The 16,482-nt window shown below is 39.9% G+C and overlaps 1 protein-coding gene across 1 annotated transcript in view; it reads right to left on the bottom strand.

Moving 5' to 3' along the window:
- Positions 1-2,627: 2,627 nt before the first annotated feature.
- The window catches only part of CCND2 (cyclin D2), a gene marked incomplete at both ends in the record, with an annotated part of 33,417 nt that continues 19,562 nt past the window's right edge, over positions 2,628-16,482 (bottom strand). Inside the window, one exon of the mRNA XM_079544114.1 lies at positions 2,628-2,780. Within this exon, the coding sequence (XP_079400240.1) occupies positions 2,628-2,780 (153 nt within the window). The remainder of the gene's footprint in view (positions 2,781-16,482) is intronic.

Raw genomic sequence — 16,482 nt, 5'->3', positions numbered from 1 at the left:
AGGATATGGAGAGTGCTGACACTTGACCACTGAGGCACAGTAGGCAGCTGGGCCAGGTTGTTCACATGGGCTGTGATGCACAGCTGGCTGTTCTGAACAGCAAGACTCCGAGTGCGGCCATGCTGGCCGCCAACCTGCTGCTAAGCTGTTAAGCCTGTGGGAGCCAGGCATTACTTGTGCTTGTGTGGGCACCTCAAGGGGCTGGAGTGCCCAGAGGGAAACATGTAGCTACCACACACATCATCCACGCATCCACGATTAGGGTCTGGAGGCACAAGAGGTGCTCCTGGATATGCCCTTGAACCAGTGCATTTTTTCCACTATGAAAGACCATAAGGGAGCCAGTGCCCCTGCTTGCTGCAATTTTTCCTCAACACAGCTGGTGCAACTGTGTTCCACTGACCAAAGCACAGGCCCTAAGCAGCCACTTGCACCGATAGCTCTGCTGAGGCCTTCAGCAGGGAATAAGTAACTGTCATGTTGTGAGGTATTGTGAAAACGGGAACCATTTTTATCTTGTCCAGTAAACCTGAGGTAAGTATACCATCTTTGAAGGATGTGATCAGGAAGGAAAAGAAAAAGAAAGAAAAAAAGGAAGTAAAAGTAAAAATAAATCATGAAACACGCTATTAGGAAAAAAAAAACAAAACAACCCAACCTGTACAGGGCATTTCCAGTAAATCACAGAATTCATCATATCTCCACTTAACCATCTACTTCAGGATTTGAAATTTAAGCAGTAAAATAATATATTATAAAAACGTTTATAAAATAGCAGCACACTCAGTGAAACAATACAGCTAAGTACTGTTAATGTGAATAAGAATGAAACAAATCATAGCTTCTTAGCAGCGCACAAAAAAAAAAAAAACACCCAAACAAATAACCAAAACTTTACTCCATCTTCTACCCTCATCTAGCCAAATGCAGCTGAGTCCATTCATATAATATTCTTCAAAGTAGCATGTTCTTTCTGGACTTTGTCTGAACATTGCAACCATTAACATTGCAACCAACAACTTCATTCTGTATATTTGCAAACTGTTAATACAATCGTGCAAAAAAAAAAAAAATTGCTCCAACTTCTTTGCCAACTAACTGCCTCTTCTTTACAGATGGAGCAGAAAAATAAAATTCAAGTACACTGAATACACCTTTGTAATTAAAATCCAACTCTCAAACCTCAACGTTCACCACTTATATCTTTTGCACCAGCAAATTTTCTTTCATTGTCCATGGATAACATACTGGTGGTATTCAGATCCTTCTGTGACACTGAACAATACAAATCATGAGGCTTTTATCCGGAATGTCATGACGGGAATGTCACCTGAAGCAGGTGTTGGTATTTCCAGAAACACCACAACTAAAAAAAGTACACCAGATACTGGAGAATATTGACTATAAAAAGCTATATGCTTTGCTTTTGTGTCTTTTTTCTTTTCCTTTTTTTTTTTTTTTTTCCTTGGCAAAATTGTCATAAACCATTTCATTTAATCCCTTACGAACAATTTTCAAAGTGCTTTTTGAATGAAATGATTTATAATAATGTTCACTGTGGATCAGTAAAGTTACTGAAATGCTCAAAAAGCATGACGGGGCAGTGGAGGAAGCTAGGTAGATAGGTCTCACACCAAATCTCACCTTCTTTAACACAGTGAGTATACGTTAAAGAGGAAAATGGACACAGCATCATTTAATTATCTTTACACGAAGCTGAAGAGCTGCCAAAAGTTAACATGGATGTGAAACATTATCTCTGTAAAGGAACATAATGCTTTTTCACAGATGATCCACTGCATCTTGATATCCAAAGTTCGGAGGCGGTCTGATTAGCCGACTGTCAAAATTATTTGTTGCATTTCCCTCATTTACCGTGAGTACTCTATAACTTCAGCTTGGCCCACAGTTGGGTAGAAGGGACTGCCCTCATGCCAAAGATGCTGCTGTGTTTAGAATGAACCATTTCTGAAGGAGAAGTAGAAATAGTCATAGGGGAGAGGGGAATTTAAAGCAAAACAAAACAAAAAAACACCTTCTTTTCTAGCTGGCAAAACAGAACATCTTTCTTGAGTAGCAGCTACCACAGACAGCAAGAGTAAACAAAACTAACATACAAAGATCCAACAAACACTTCTGACTACTAACAGAGGTGACAGATCAGCAAATCTCTTCTGCATTGAAAATGGTTCAGTTGCTTCAGGGACCTTTTCCCACATTGCCCTAGCCCTTCTTCTACTGCTTTGAAATCTAGTCAAGCCATAAAATTGCACACACAGTTCCTTTCTTAAATCTAAAAAAGGGGTGTATGCAGTAAGTTGTAATACACAGACAAGTATACTCTCTTCCCACAAATGCAGGCTTACATTTATCTAGCTATTGTATGCTTTTATAAGCATTTAATATCAATGATACATAATCAAATAACAATTACCAAATACACTGCGGGATTCCCTTCTGTAGAACATCATGGGCACCAAATGTTTTTTTCATTATTCAGTTTTTTTCACCTAAAAGAGCTTTACATACGCTCTATGTGGGAGTAGATGAAAAAAAAAATAAATCTAAGAATAGTAACAAAAATAAAAGGGGTGGGAGAACAAGCCTGACTTTCTGTGCTGATGTCCTCACAGGTTGATATCTCTCACATCTGTGGGAGTGCTGGCCTGGTCCAGTTCCTCAACGGTCTTAGAAGGATTGCTTTGTTGTTGCTGCCGGACTTGCCTAAGGTTGCTTATTAGCACCGACTCAATCTGTTCTTGACAAGCTTTAAGGCAGTCCTAGGAGATAAAAAGCAAATTGATCTGTGCGTTAGATATATATTTTTCATACTGAACTTGTAACGTTTGAAGAGCAGGAAACGCGTATCTGCTGTGGCAGAAAATAACCTTGAATTCTCAGAGATTAGCACTATTTACAAACTCCCCTGGATTAAATCATGGGTGTCCAACCTTTTGGCTCACATGGACCACACTCAGTGCAGAGGAATTGTCTTGGGCTGTAAATAAAATATGTAACATAGTTATATAAAAGTAACAAAATGTCTTGTATTTTTTTTTCACATTTTTTATTAAAACATCCGATGACCAGCACCCACCTAAGAATACAACTGTTTGCTGACCAACAGCCCAATTATTAACACAGTGTCTCACCAGCCCCTGACCAACACCAACCAATTCCCATGCAGCAGTTGCCCTCAGTTAACTCCACACAACTTTACAACCTTCTGCATGGTATTACGTTATATGCACCAAACCCTTTCCTAATTCAAGCCAGCCATCCTGGTTTCACTCCATCCACTGCCATGACATAATGGTAGCAGCTCTTCTACCAAGCAGCCCAGCCCTGGGTATGCTCCAGTCACTCAGGAACAACCAAAACATCGATGCTTTCTTAACACTGCCTCAGCTAAAACTGTGACATACACAAGTATTCTGGATATTTCTTCTGCAATTAATGTGTTACCTTATTATTTTACAAAATAACACAAAGCCAAGTTTAATAATTAAATAATAAAACATCCACATCTGCTTAATAACAAAAAATGCATGTCTCTGGGAACTGTTGATCGCAGCCTGAACCTCTGATTGGCCACCTGAGGCAAGCAGTGAGTCAGCCACAGGAGCACAGGTAAAGGCAATTCACTTGTGGTACTGGAAGGGGTGGAGCCTGGCTCCACCTCTCCTAGATCCCATTTAAGTACTGACTATCACTGAGGAAGGATCTCTTTCTGGAGATTGCTCCTTGTGGAGTTTATTGTGAGCCTACAACATTGGTGAGCATTTTTCATTTATTGTTTTTCCACTGTGATAATCCTACTTAGCCTAACCTCTGTACGCTTACTGATTGTACAGCATGTCCTCACAGGCACACATGCACGTGTAGGTAATCTGAAATACTGTTATTGGTAATTGCTGTATTTTACTTGTCAACTGGCACAAGCATATGTAATGTGTAATACACACAGGCTTCGATTCAACTGTGCACACTATGGTGGGTGTGAGAGGCAGAGTTGGCACTGCATTGCACCCTCCCCTCCACAGCATTTTCATCTTCTACGCAGCCCATGGTAAAGTGTGCAACATGTGTGCAACTGACTCATAAAAAATATCTCTAAAATAATAATGTTATAAGTTTATGATCTTGTGGAGCTGCATTATTACTAACTGTGTAGGTGCACAGGTTAAACACATCTGAACTGTACAACACTAACTCTACATTCATTAGAATTTCCAGATCTTAACATTTTACCTGCCCTTGCTCATTTGTGTTGTCTTGAGTAAGAACTCAAAGTGCTCCTGTAAAAAATGAAAAGTGGGTATATCTGTACTTTCCTATACAAAGTTCAGTGTTTTGAGCAGTTTTTCACTTAAAAAATACTGAGGTTTTTCTCCTGACATTACCAACATGTGCTATACCAACAAAACACGGAGGCACGTGAGTTTTACACCAACTCAATTCACCACATAAAAGTGAAGGGTTTTGAGGTTCCCAAAAATGTGCAGTGCCCTGTCACTGTGTGGGTCATGTATTTGGCACCTCAAGACAAAGGCAAAAGAAAGGTGTGAAAATTCAAGCAAGAATGAAAGGTCCAGAACAAAAGAAACATCAAAATTTGAACAGTACAGCTTCCAAATTGCACACCATGACACGGAGTGGCACAAGCTATTGACTCATGCCGTTCTTGATTTTTCTTTTAAAAAGTCTTTATTGAAGAAGGAAGAACCAACTCTGAGTTAAGTCTCCAAACAAGAATCCCAAACTCTGAACAACACACTCAAACTTTAAACCCAGAAAAAATCATGTTGTTTCGTAGCTGGGCACTGTGGAGGGAGATAAAGCATTGTTCACAACAAGGGAACTAATTATACAGCCCCGAGTACGCCAGCAGCACTGTTCTCTGAGCACATTCTACAGAAGGGATTTCAGCAGCACTGGAGGAAGAGGTGTAGGGTACCCTCTCCACGTCTTTACCTGCAAAACTGGACTATTTTAACAGCACCAACAGTCACTGATCATTGTTTCAGAGAACGCTGAAGAAAAGACAGCTACGAAAAAAAGTTATGAGCCAAAAATGCATAACCAAACCTCTGAGACCACTATACTACAAATTATACAACATAACTTAGCAGAAAGAGCAGCATACAGTGTAGCAACACAAATCTGGAAGCCCTGTACATTACACCTCCTGCAACCCTCACACAATATGAACAAATAAATAGGAAGGACTCATCGCACTTAAACCAAGACAGTGACAAAAAACAAGACTGTTAAAGTATTACCACACATTCCACGTCCTTGATAGTGTGTTGGATAGTCAAATAATGTGGTTACTGAAAAAAAAGAATGTGAGAAAAGGTAGATGAACTCTTAGTTATAGAACAAACTAAGAAATAAAACTTGGGCCACAACTATATGAACACAGTGCCACTAGTGTGTAATGTGCTGGGACTGAGACACTGTCAATACTGGCACTGATCTCACACAGGCAGATCACAGGCACTATGTCAGCCCAGAAACAGAATACAGAATGCAAATGCAACTCTGGAGAGCAAGACTGACTAGAAACATCTACTTTCTCCATACAATATCAAGTTATTCAGGTGAGTTTGAAATACTAATGTACACAGTTTGTCATCCTGGTCAGACTTGCAAAAACACACCAAATGCAAAGTATCTGTTCCGCTAATGGCATTTACATTTATGATGCATGCAGTTAGCTTTGCTGTGCCACAAACATCCATTTTTCTTGGGTACTAGTCAACAACTGCTAGCTGTAAAATCACATCCTCTCTTTTTTGTGAAGCTGTCCTATAATGACCTCTATTTGAAGATTCATCTGCCGAAGAGAGAATGTGTAAAACGGATTTTCAAATTACCCCAAGAAAAATGGGTTGATGGGATGCTGGCTGTATCGAAGACAAAAATATTCAGCGATGTGGATCACACCAGCTAAAGCCAACAACTAGAAACAGATGTTTTGAATCTGAGCATCTGGGATACCTGCATGTAATCAGAACCCACAAGTTTGCTCCCTCAGGAAAAATAATTATAGCGAGTAACACCATGGTGAAACAGAGCATGATGAGTCTAAAAACCTCTGCTATCACAGTACATGCACATGGACAGACCAAGCCTTCCCTGTGTTCCATCTGTCTTGAAAGCAGGCAACTGTGGGACTGCTTATGAAAAATCTGACTAATGGTCAAGTTCACTGTTTTGCAGGCATACTCTATCTACCCCAACAAAGCTCCACAATAAACAATACTTCTACTAGCAACTTTCCCTAAGTTTCGGTCATTGGAGCTAAACTTCATGCTTCATTCTTTGCCTCAGGCTGATAATTTTATTGAAGGTGAGAAACCATAACAAAAGAGATGTTGTTTCTGAGATGAAGGAAAGCAGGTAATTTTAGTAAAATTAGCCATCCTTTAACAAAAATTTTCAATCGTGGTGTGTTTTTAGCGCCATCACTTCCCTATGCTCAGAATAGCTTAGGGAAGGCTTGGTGCTCACCTCTTGTAGCATGAAACAATGAAACAGATACTTGTGAGCACACCTGTAACAGTTGTTGCCTCCTCAGTCTAGAGGACATCAAAGCCAAACAGGAGCCCAGATCCTGGACAGCAGGAGTCTGGCAACACAGTCTCAAAAATCTTGCTATTCTAACACAGGTGTTAGCAAGTTTCATGAACTTCATTCAGAGACCTGAAGACTGAAAAGATCTGTGCTTTGGAGGAAGGCAAAAGTTATTACTCTCCTATTCTGAAGAGAGCATTTTGCAGGTAATCCACAGGGATGCAATGAATTCCCTACAAGCACCTGTGTTTCCACCCTCTGGAATTATCCAGATTATAGTAAAAATCCACCATATCACTGACAAAGGATCAGAATACAATGTAACATGATGCCAAAGCTGGGAAGTTGGAACAAGGAGAGTTTGTTTAAAGTTGTCCGGTCAGCAATGAACACTGAATTCAGGCGTCTGGTTGTAGGTTGATGTCACAGAGCACAGCAGTTGCTCTTGCTTGTGCTAGTCATCATCTAAGCACTGGAAGTACTCCTGCATTAGCTGTGTTCCAGAGATCACCCTCTTTGTATTTGTCTCTGGGTCATGCCCTGATTTATGTCACACCTGTACCTCATCCCAGTGCTCAGATACGATGCTCTTGGAAGATCAGAGGTACTGCACAGGCACAACAACTGCACTGCCACAGCCAATCACAACCAGTGTCACTGTCACCCAGTGGATAACTGTGGAGCCGAGAATCATAGAGCATCCAAAATGTCAAATTAATTCAGAGATGTGGAGATTCTCAGTATATGACAACTAAGGAAATGACAACTCATTAAAAAAGCAGTACCCAGTAATGTTAAAAAATGCTGATGTCAGTGTGCCTGCCCTTCACTACACTGGCAGTCACCTGATCACTGCCTCCCTTGCTCTGCAGCCAGGACACCAGTTTGTCCCAGTGCCAGCCCTGGGCTGCATGCCCACATGAGTTTCCGCTGCGCATTGCCTCTGCTCCTCACCAATGCCAGCTGCCCTTCCCAGCATTCCATGTTGCAAGACTCCTCACATGGCAACCATGTCAGCAGAAGGCAGAAGGTTAATAAAAAAAAAACATAGTTATCAAACACACATTTTAAGAATTTGCTTAATTAGATAAAAATGGGATTGAGGAAGGGATGCCTAACATCCAACATTCCAGAGCTTACCCCCAGGAGGGAGGGGACTGGGCTGCCTGTCTCTGCTTGCACTCACATTTATCTGTGGCTCTTACAGAAGGCAGAGAAGGGAAGCTTTAAGGGATGCTTGCTCAGAGCAAGCAGGAAGTCTCAGCAGGGTGAAGACAAGTTGAATGTCTTTGAAGATGCAATAAAATGTTAGCACAGTGAATTCTGTGATAAGATACAAGACTGACAAGCAAGATTTTAGCATGGCTCACTTTCTCTCAGAAGGTAAGGAGAAAGATGTGCCAGCAGCTACAAAAAAAGTGAAAAGAGGAGGAAGCCTATCTAGCTTTTTTTTAAGGTAAGAGCATTTACTTTTATTTAATCAGGTAAATGTTTTTCATAGGTGGGTCCTGCTCTTGCCTATTGGGAGCTCAGTGATTTCCTAGCATTGGAATCATTTTTTAAATGATGGGAACTGGATAAATTCCTTGGCCTTTTTTCAAAGTACTTTACTGCCAAAAGCGACTGAAAATTCAGATGAAGAAAATCCCCTGCTGCTTGGGTGGGTTTCAAGTCCATCGTAAGCATTCACCTGTTTGTTAGACTGCAAATCATTTTTCAGGAGTACAGAGCTGAGGAAGCTATGCTGACAAACAGCAGACTACGTGGCTGAAACAGCCATTTACTCAAAGAAAACGCTTCTTGCTTGTAGGAACAGATGCTGACATTTCCTGAACAGATTCTGAGAAAATGCCTGAGACCTAATCAATATTTTGAGAGCAGATTTCAAACCTGTCTGCATTTAAGTCGATGGTCAAACTGAGCAGGATCAGATCTATAAAAAGAAGAAAGAGCAGTGCCACCCATTTGCAGATTTCTACAACAAACTATACTACTATACTACTAATATTCTTTTTGCATAAGAATCTCTTCTTCTAAAGCAGAGTGATGTGAAATTTCAAAGTAACATGTCCTTCTGAATTTTATTTTATTTTTTTACAAGCAGCTATAGACTACTGAACTTAATGAGGCAACTTCCTTACAGCCAGGCTTGGGGAAGAAAGGGTGGTGACATATGGAACACAAGGCCTGAGCACTTGGAGCCAATACTCTGTTTCTAAATATTCTTACATGTTATCATTTACACTGAAATTATAAAAACTTGTAAAAAGTATTTATTTAGTGCTTTATTTAATTTATTAAGAGGCTGAAGTCTCTTAGTACTTTCATACAGAAATGGGTCATGTTGTACATAAAACCAATAAAGCTGTCCAGACTGGAATTGTCACAGTTTGCATGAATTTTACCTTACATAGGTATCCACAAGCCACCAATACATTTACTGTCATGAGTTAGCTCTGATAGGTTGGAAAAGACCTTAAAGATCATTGAGTCGAACCATACAGATATTCAGATCACAAGATGGCTTTTCACAGACCACGCTATCTGCATGACAATAGGTGAAACCTGGCAAAACATAGAATGGTATGGATACCATAGAGCAACATGTTTTGTACAAGATGAGATACTAATTAAACACGTCAGTGGCTCTTCTAATAAAATGGAAGTTGGCAGACAAAGTTCAGACCTCGTCAATATGACACATGATAAAAATGCTAGAATTGATAAATCCTAAAACCACCTTTGCTGTGCCATAATCTGCAACTAACTTTAAGAATTATGATATATACCAACTGGGTGGTAGCGTTACATGCAATAGGAGAAATAATGAACTTATGGTATCTAATCAGCCCAATGACCATAATGGGTGTAACACGAAGTGATGTATTTTGTAAATGGGGTTACCACTCCAGTTTGTCTCACTGGAAGCATCAATACAAATTTAAGTGATACAATACAAACAAAGAAGGAAAAAGCAATCAGGGTAAACAATCTGGCTTTTCCCTGAGACGGTGGTATTAACCCCTACAAGTTTCATCCATGGTTTTGCTGAACATACGTATTTTACTAGTAGACTTTCATTTTGCAAGCTGTAGACAGTACTGAGAAGAACAAATTAAAACTTTAAACATCATATAAAATAAGAAATATAAATGAATTACACTATTTTCAGCAGGTGTTCTCTGAAAGAGCAGTAAAATGTACTGAAGTAAGGGCTATAGATTTTGCCATACAGGGAATAGGCCATTCCTTCAGAATATATGTAATTCCTTTTGTTTTTTGTGTCACATGGACCAACTTCCTCATTCTTCTTTATGGTCCAGTAGATTTAATCATGAAAATAGTTCATGTACTTTCCACTCCATAGTTTTATTTTAACTTTAGCATATGCAGAACTGAAAAGCCAATTAACTTCATTGTTTCTTCTTTTTTTTCCTGTTTGATTATGTTTTGGGAGAGTTCTTCATTCCTGGACAGTTTTACTAGAACAACTGAAAAGCAGCTGAAGGAATATAAATGTTTTTCTGTGTTCTATGATGAGCGACTTCGTAGCTATAACAGAAATGTTGATAGTAAAAATGATTGGTAGGAGCAATCACCAGTAAAATGGAAGAATCTAGTTATTCCTATCAACAATAATTGAGAATTTCCATTTCCATGCATGACAATCTTTAAAGAAAGCAAACAGACTAGTAAAGATCATGCAGAATATCATATACAACTCATTTTCTTGAGCTTTCCAACATACTAATATATGACCTAAACTGTCCCCTAGCTTTGAAACTAATGTTTGTAATGCCACAATGGTTGCAATTAGCCATCACGTGAGGAATCCCACTCAACTCAATCCAACCAACAGACTCTTGCTTTGCACTGGTAGTCACTAAATTTTCAGACCTAACTGCTCCAAATTCTAGAACTAGAACACCCAGTTCTGCCAGGCATCTAGCCACCAGAGTCAGCAACCATCAGTGCTTTTCTCAGACTTGCTGCTCACTGTCTCCAGCAGGCAGGAAGGTTTGCCTTGCAGAAGTAAGCTCTTGTGATGAACTTGGATCTGGTCTTCTCCACAGTGGCTCAGGACATAGTACTTAGTGTGTCACAATTTTCCAATTTCCCTTTTGCATCACAGTTTCTGCTTTACTTTGGCAAGCCTCCCAATATTTTAATTATTTTATCAATAATTAAATTTAGGAAAACACTTGGGGGCACAGAAACTGGTTTGAACCTCACAGCCAGCCTGCTTTTGCACATCCAGAATGGCATTCACTTAGAAATACCACGGTTCAGAGAAAACACATTATAGCAGCATTTAAGAAATAAACTAGACTGCAACACTACTGTTTACCAAGATTCCACACTAATTCTGTTAAATTTAAATACTGGATAACCTTTAACATATCTTAGCTCTACCACGAAGTGTAAGATTAAGGCTGGCACCAGCAGAATCTCAATAAGCAGCACTGATTGACCAATAAGAAACCACAAAGCTGTATCTCAGAACCCTACCAGGGAAGTATGGACATCCAGCTGTCAAAAGCGTAGCCTGGCTACTCCAGTGAAAACACAACTGCAGTTGGCAGGGTTCAGCAGGCCTGTCATTGCTACTGCTGTCCTAGGCCAATGGCAAAGGAGATTAAATCCTTTGTAATGACAAAGTATGAGGGCAAATGCTCAAGTCATGGAGCAGATCATTTCTCAAGGATTTTCTAAACCCAAAAACTGCAGACCTTCACAACCAACAGCAGATGAACAACAGTAGGACTGTTTATTGTTTAATTATTTAATGTGCATAAAATATGCACACAGGTGACTAAAAAACCACGTAGCCAGTATTTCTTTACAGTCCCACATTCCCTAACAAGATTTAGAAGCCTGGATCTAAACCCTGGATGCTTTGCCATGTGCTGAAATTCCCAAAGTTTAGAATCCTACAAAATTTTTCTGGCTTCGCGGTATTAAAGCATAGTCGACTTTCCACATACAGGTTAACAACTTCACAAATAATTGTTAACATGCCTAATGTCTGCTTTAAATATCTCCTCCTTAAAACTAATTGTACAAAGGAAAAAAGGACTTTCTTAAGTGCAAGACTTGATAGGATAAATGGAGAAGCTCAAGATACTTTAAATGACCATACTGTTCAGCTGTTGTGTAATCCTTGCTTGGATAACTTGAGAAAACAGCGGTGAGACATGCACTGAAGAGCTGGGATTTACAGTAATTCTAGCGAGGAATGTATCATCTATACTCCTATACATATCTATCCTATATATCTATACAGAAGAGGGCTGGATTCCTCTGCTTCATTGTTGACATAAACAGGGGTTCCTTCTCCAACCAAGCGTTTCATTTGCAAAACACCGATCACCAGCACACCACCATACTTCCAAACACCATGAAAAGCAGCTGTGGGAATATTATGCCCATTTACTGCATTTATTCTATCTCACTGCTCTCACATTTACTGGATGTAATTTAAAACCAGAAATATTTACCCTGCTAAACGGGACTATTTCTGCTACTGTGACAAATAGCATCAATTACAGATAAGCCTGACTGAATTCCATCTGCAAAAAAAAAAAAAAAAAAAAAAAAAAAAATTAATTTACTGTTCCAAACATTTCAAAGAGATTATGTAATATGACTAGTATGAAGTATCTGAAAGTTGGCACATTTTTCTTGGAAATTTTTCAGCCTTTCTAGCACTTTGAGCAGTATATTTTGTAGATTTGGTTGGAATCTTTGCTTGAACAGTCAGTTTGTTGGTTTCCTGTTGCTCACGTGGGTACTTCTCATAGCAACAGGGAAGAACTGGAAAAAGTGACAGTAAAGCCAAAACGCTATCAGGGTGATCCAGGGGGCAGATGCCATGCTTTAATTTACACTCCCTGCTTAATGCAGCTTGAGATTTCAAGTTGCTGATTTCTCTCCAACAAGTATACAAATATCTGAAACTGCTAGACAAAAGCTGTGAATTTATGTTACCCTGCTTTACTAAATGCTGTGATTGCTTATCAAAATATTGGATTTTCTGAAATAACCTATTTGTCTGCCTTACACCAAGCCGCTTCATGGCAGAGGACGCCTGGAGGGGATCTCTGCTGGCTGCTATCAGCATCCCTTGTCAACTCAAGCAGGTCGCACATCTGCAGCAGCAAGGGTCAGGGCAAGGCTCCAACCAGATGACTGCAGTCTATCACCAGTCCCTGAGCTCTGACAGCTATGTTTGTGATGTGGAGCTCATTACTTGGGGGCCTCACTTCCTCTGTGCGCTGGCTGGCTCTCACAGCACTGCACTCTCCTCTGCATTTATGAATGGATTTGACGGAACTCGGCTATTAGCCTACAGTGTAACTGCATCACCCCATTGTTACTACACACGCACAGCACTCACTGGGGAACAAAAAGCTGAATGAACCTGAGCAGCTGCCAACTCAGGCAAAGACAACTTAGGAAACTATCTCATTCTTCCTTTCTTTGGAGGCTATTTCGTCTGTTGTTTCCTCGCATACAAAATGTGGTCTGCAACAAATAAAGCTGGATGAGATACAACAAGTCCTGATACTTGGTTCCAAAACCACAGGCTCTGAACACTGCAAACAGGAGAATAAATGGTGTATGTGCCTTAGGGACAATGTTCAAATGCTGCCTGTTCAAGGACAGTTTTCCATGATTTTATACTGCAGCTCAACAGGAAACAAATTCTTGAATGTGATGGTACTAAATACCATTTTTGTACAGCAATTTGCAAGGATCTTTTTGAAGGGACTGTTCAGACCTCAGGGAAAAAAAAAAATCCCAGCACTATCATATATAGTGCATTTAAATGCAGATATTTTAAATGCCATTTATTTTGGACCCCATTTTCAAAACAGCTTGAATCCACATTTTCAGCAGTTCACAAATAGTTGTTTTTTGACACAACATTAAGAAAAGTTTGGTTTCTTTTGCATCCTACCACAGGCCCTCAAGTATGTCTTGGATTTACAAATACTCTCAGAACACACCAGTCCCATGTAGGAATAGACTTGAAAGAGACTTGTGGACTTGTATGCAGGCACATATGGTCTGCCTGAAAATCCTCTCCCTATTGCAGATGCAGGGGAAAAGAACTTCTGCCATTTGACCACAATCCTGAAAGCTGTGTGCTACAGAATATACTCCTAAAGCAGACATAAACTTAATCATCACACAGAATGAATGAGGCCAGCTCTTCTGGATACTACCATTCAGTTTATTTCATAAGCAACCTGCTAACTAGTTTAACTTGAGATCTAGCCTTGCCTGTTTCATCAATGATTTTGGTTTGAGAGTATTTTAGTACGTGAACATCATTTCCCTGTTTCAGTGCTCTTCATATAACAGGAAAAGGTTGGGAAGGACCACTAGATATCATTTAGTTCAACCTTTTGCTCAGAGCAGAGTTATCTTTAAAACATAGTTACATGCCTAATTTGCATAAATTTTAGCCTCTAGAATTCTTCTCTAAGGTGCTTTGTAACAGAGAAGACCTTCATTTATCTAGCACTGCAGTAGTTTCTTAAGCTCGTCAGTCCTCTATACTTCTCCTCCATTAGGAGATCTGGGGAACAAGAGAACATACAGACAGTTTTCCAGACTCAAGGGAAATGCAAGCAATAACTGGGTCAAATATGTTTGATAAGCACATGATTTATACGAATGATCCCAGGCACAAAGAAAGAGGCAACTTCCAGACAAATGGCTAGTAAGCTGACATGCTAAACTGATGGCAACTCTTCTGGGAAGCGAAGAGAGAGACTCAACCAAGGCAGATGTGTGACAAAGCAGAATACTGAACTCAAGCTCTCAAGATGCCAGGCTTACCCCCTACCCATTCACAGTTATCCGTCCTCACATCCCATAGTTTTACACCACAGGAATACTTGTATCCTCTTCCGAAGCATCTGGCTCCACTGGGGACAGGATACTGTGTACACTGGAGTCCTTGTCTGAGATGCTATGAGAATTCTTGACTTGCCAAGCTGTTTATTTTTCCACTGCAATGATCCACCAAGTGATGCACAGGGAGCTCATGCATTTCCTGTAAGAAGTCTGTTAACTATTTGCCTACCAGCCTCTTGATTCCTCTTCAAGAAATTGCAAAGGAAGTGTTCCCATTCTGGCAGCAAAACAGCTTGGACTGTGTCATCCCTATCTTGCAAAAACTGCGTAAAACTGAGCTAGACTAGCTCTTATCGACTCTTTAGAACAATAATTATCAGAAAAGGCCCACTCAAATATACCCAGTAGAGCATATTTTTGCTACCCATAAGGCTGTTGAGTGTCCTGAAGTTTCTCCAAGAGTTGCTCTCTGAGTATTATTTTGGTAGATGGAAGGAGTAATGAAAGATTTGCATGGGGTAGTCGTCACTGCCTTTTTAAGACTGTGATTCAACCTTCACCAAATAGCCAAGGACAGCTATTAATCAAAAACCACTGTTATCATTACAATGATACTGACAAGATGCCTTATACCATTTCAGCTAAAGTCCAGAGCACTGCTTTGGACTGATACACAGAAAAACAACATCAGTGTGTTTTTGAAGGAAACACTCGTGCTGTTTGCTCATCCAGCAGCAGAGTTCTAAATTAAATGGTGTTTATTAATAACATCTTTTTGGTCTAATTCTTAATGAAACACCCAACACATTACAGCATTTAATGCCAAACTCCACTCAGCCACACCAGTGTCTGCCTAAAATAACTCTACCGATCTCAGCTTTTCGGTTCATGCTACTGTTTTGTTTCCTAGAAAACAGCACCCTCAACTATCTTCAAGAAATAGTAGAAGTTCAGAAAGTCTCTGCAGTTTAGTTACAACAGGATGTCATTATCATTCTCCTTTTTCATATGCTTGAAAATTTAAAGCTCAATTTTTTCATGCTTTAACTCAGACAGTGTCATTTTTTTGAAAGCTCATTAAAATGTTCCAGTTTCCAAGCTAAGCAATCTCTCCACCTCCTTCATGCAGCGATGGGGTTTTAAAACACTTCTTTGCTCCTGAGTATCTCAAAAACAGTTTCAAATACCAGTAGCATGCAGTGTGGCCAGTTCAGAAGGTGTCTTTACATTCCTCATAGTGCCTGGGTAGCATATCAGGAAAACTTATTTTATTTACAAGTTGAGGCCAACTGCAAAATGTCAAAACTCCCCAGCACTTCCCCCATGCAGCAGAACCCTGCAGCTCTCTACTGCAAGCTGTACAGGTCAGGAAGGACTCTCTTCCAGCTGCCCACAGGTTTCTGCAGGCTATCAAGAGGCAGGAAGGGGCAAGAGCATTTCCCTCTGCAGAACTGTGAACTCTGTAAGTTACCTTGCTTTTTTCACGCTGTGATGCTCTTGCAGCCTCCAAGCTCTAAATTCTTGGTATTCCCCAACCTACCTTTAGAAAACAACATCATTCACACAGCAATGATGAATTTATTGTGTCACTGCAAGAACAACTTCCAAGCATCAGAAATTAGGAAATCAGAGAACTGAAGCTTTTCACTCCATTTTAATTAAGACCCAGCATAAAGTATAGTACAATAGTCTTTACTCTTCATTAACAAAGCCTTGAGCTAACTTTTACACAATCCAACCAGTACATTTTTCTCAACGATATATTTTACAGATAAGGCTGATGTTACCACCTATCATTTAGAGTGCCTGATAAGTCTGAAACCCTGTTTTCAGCTGCTTTTCCCTGTCTCCCAAGCTTTAACAGGTGAGATGATTTTTCAGTCCTGGCTCCTAATTCCAAAACAGAAGTCATGGGGAACACATCTACCAAGTTATTTCTGCCATTTCTAAATATCTGGCTAATGAAAAATACACTATTCTGCGCAAGTTAACAATTATGGCTCCTTTCAGCTGATCTGAGACTTTGAATCTTGCAGG

The sequence above is a fragment of the Tetrao urogallus genome (assembly GCF_951394365.1).
Source record: "Tetrao urogallus genome assembly, chromosome: 1".
NCBI classification, from domain to species: domain Eukaryota; kingdom Metazoa; phylum Chordata; class Aves; order Galliformes; family Phasianidae; genus Tetrao; species Tetrao urogallus.
Note: the sequence above shows the minus strand (reverse complement) of the source record. Positions and strands in the feature narration are given on the sequence as shown.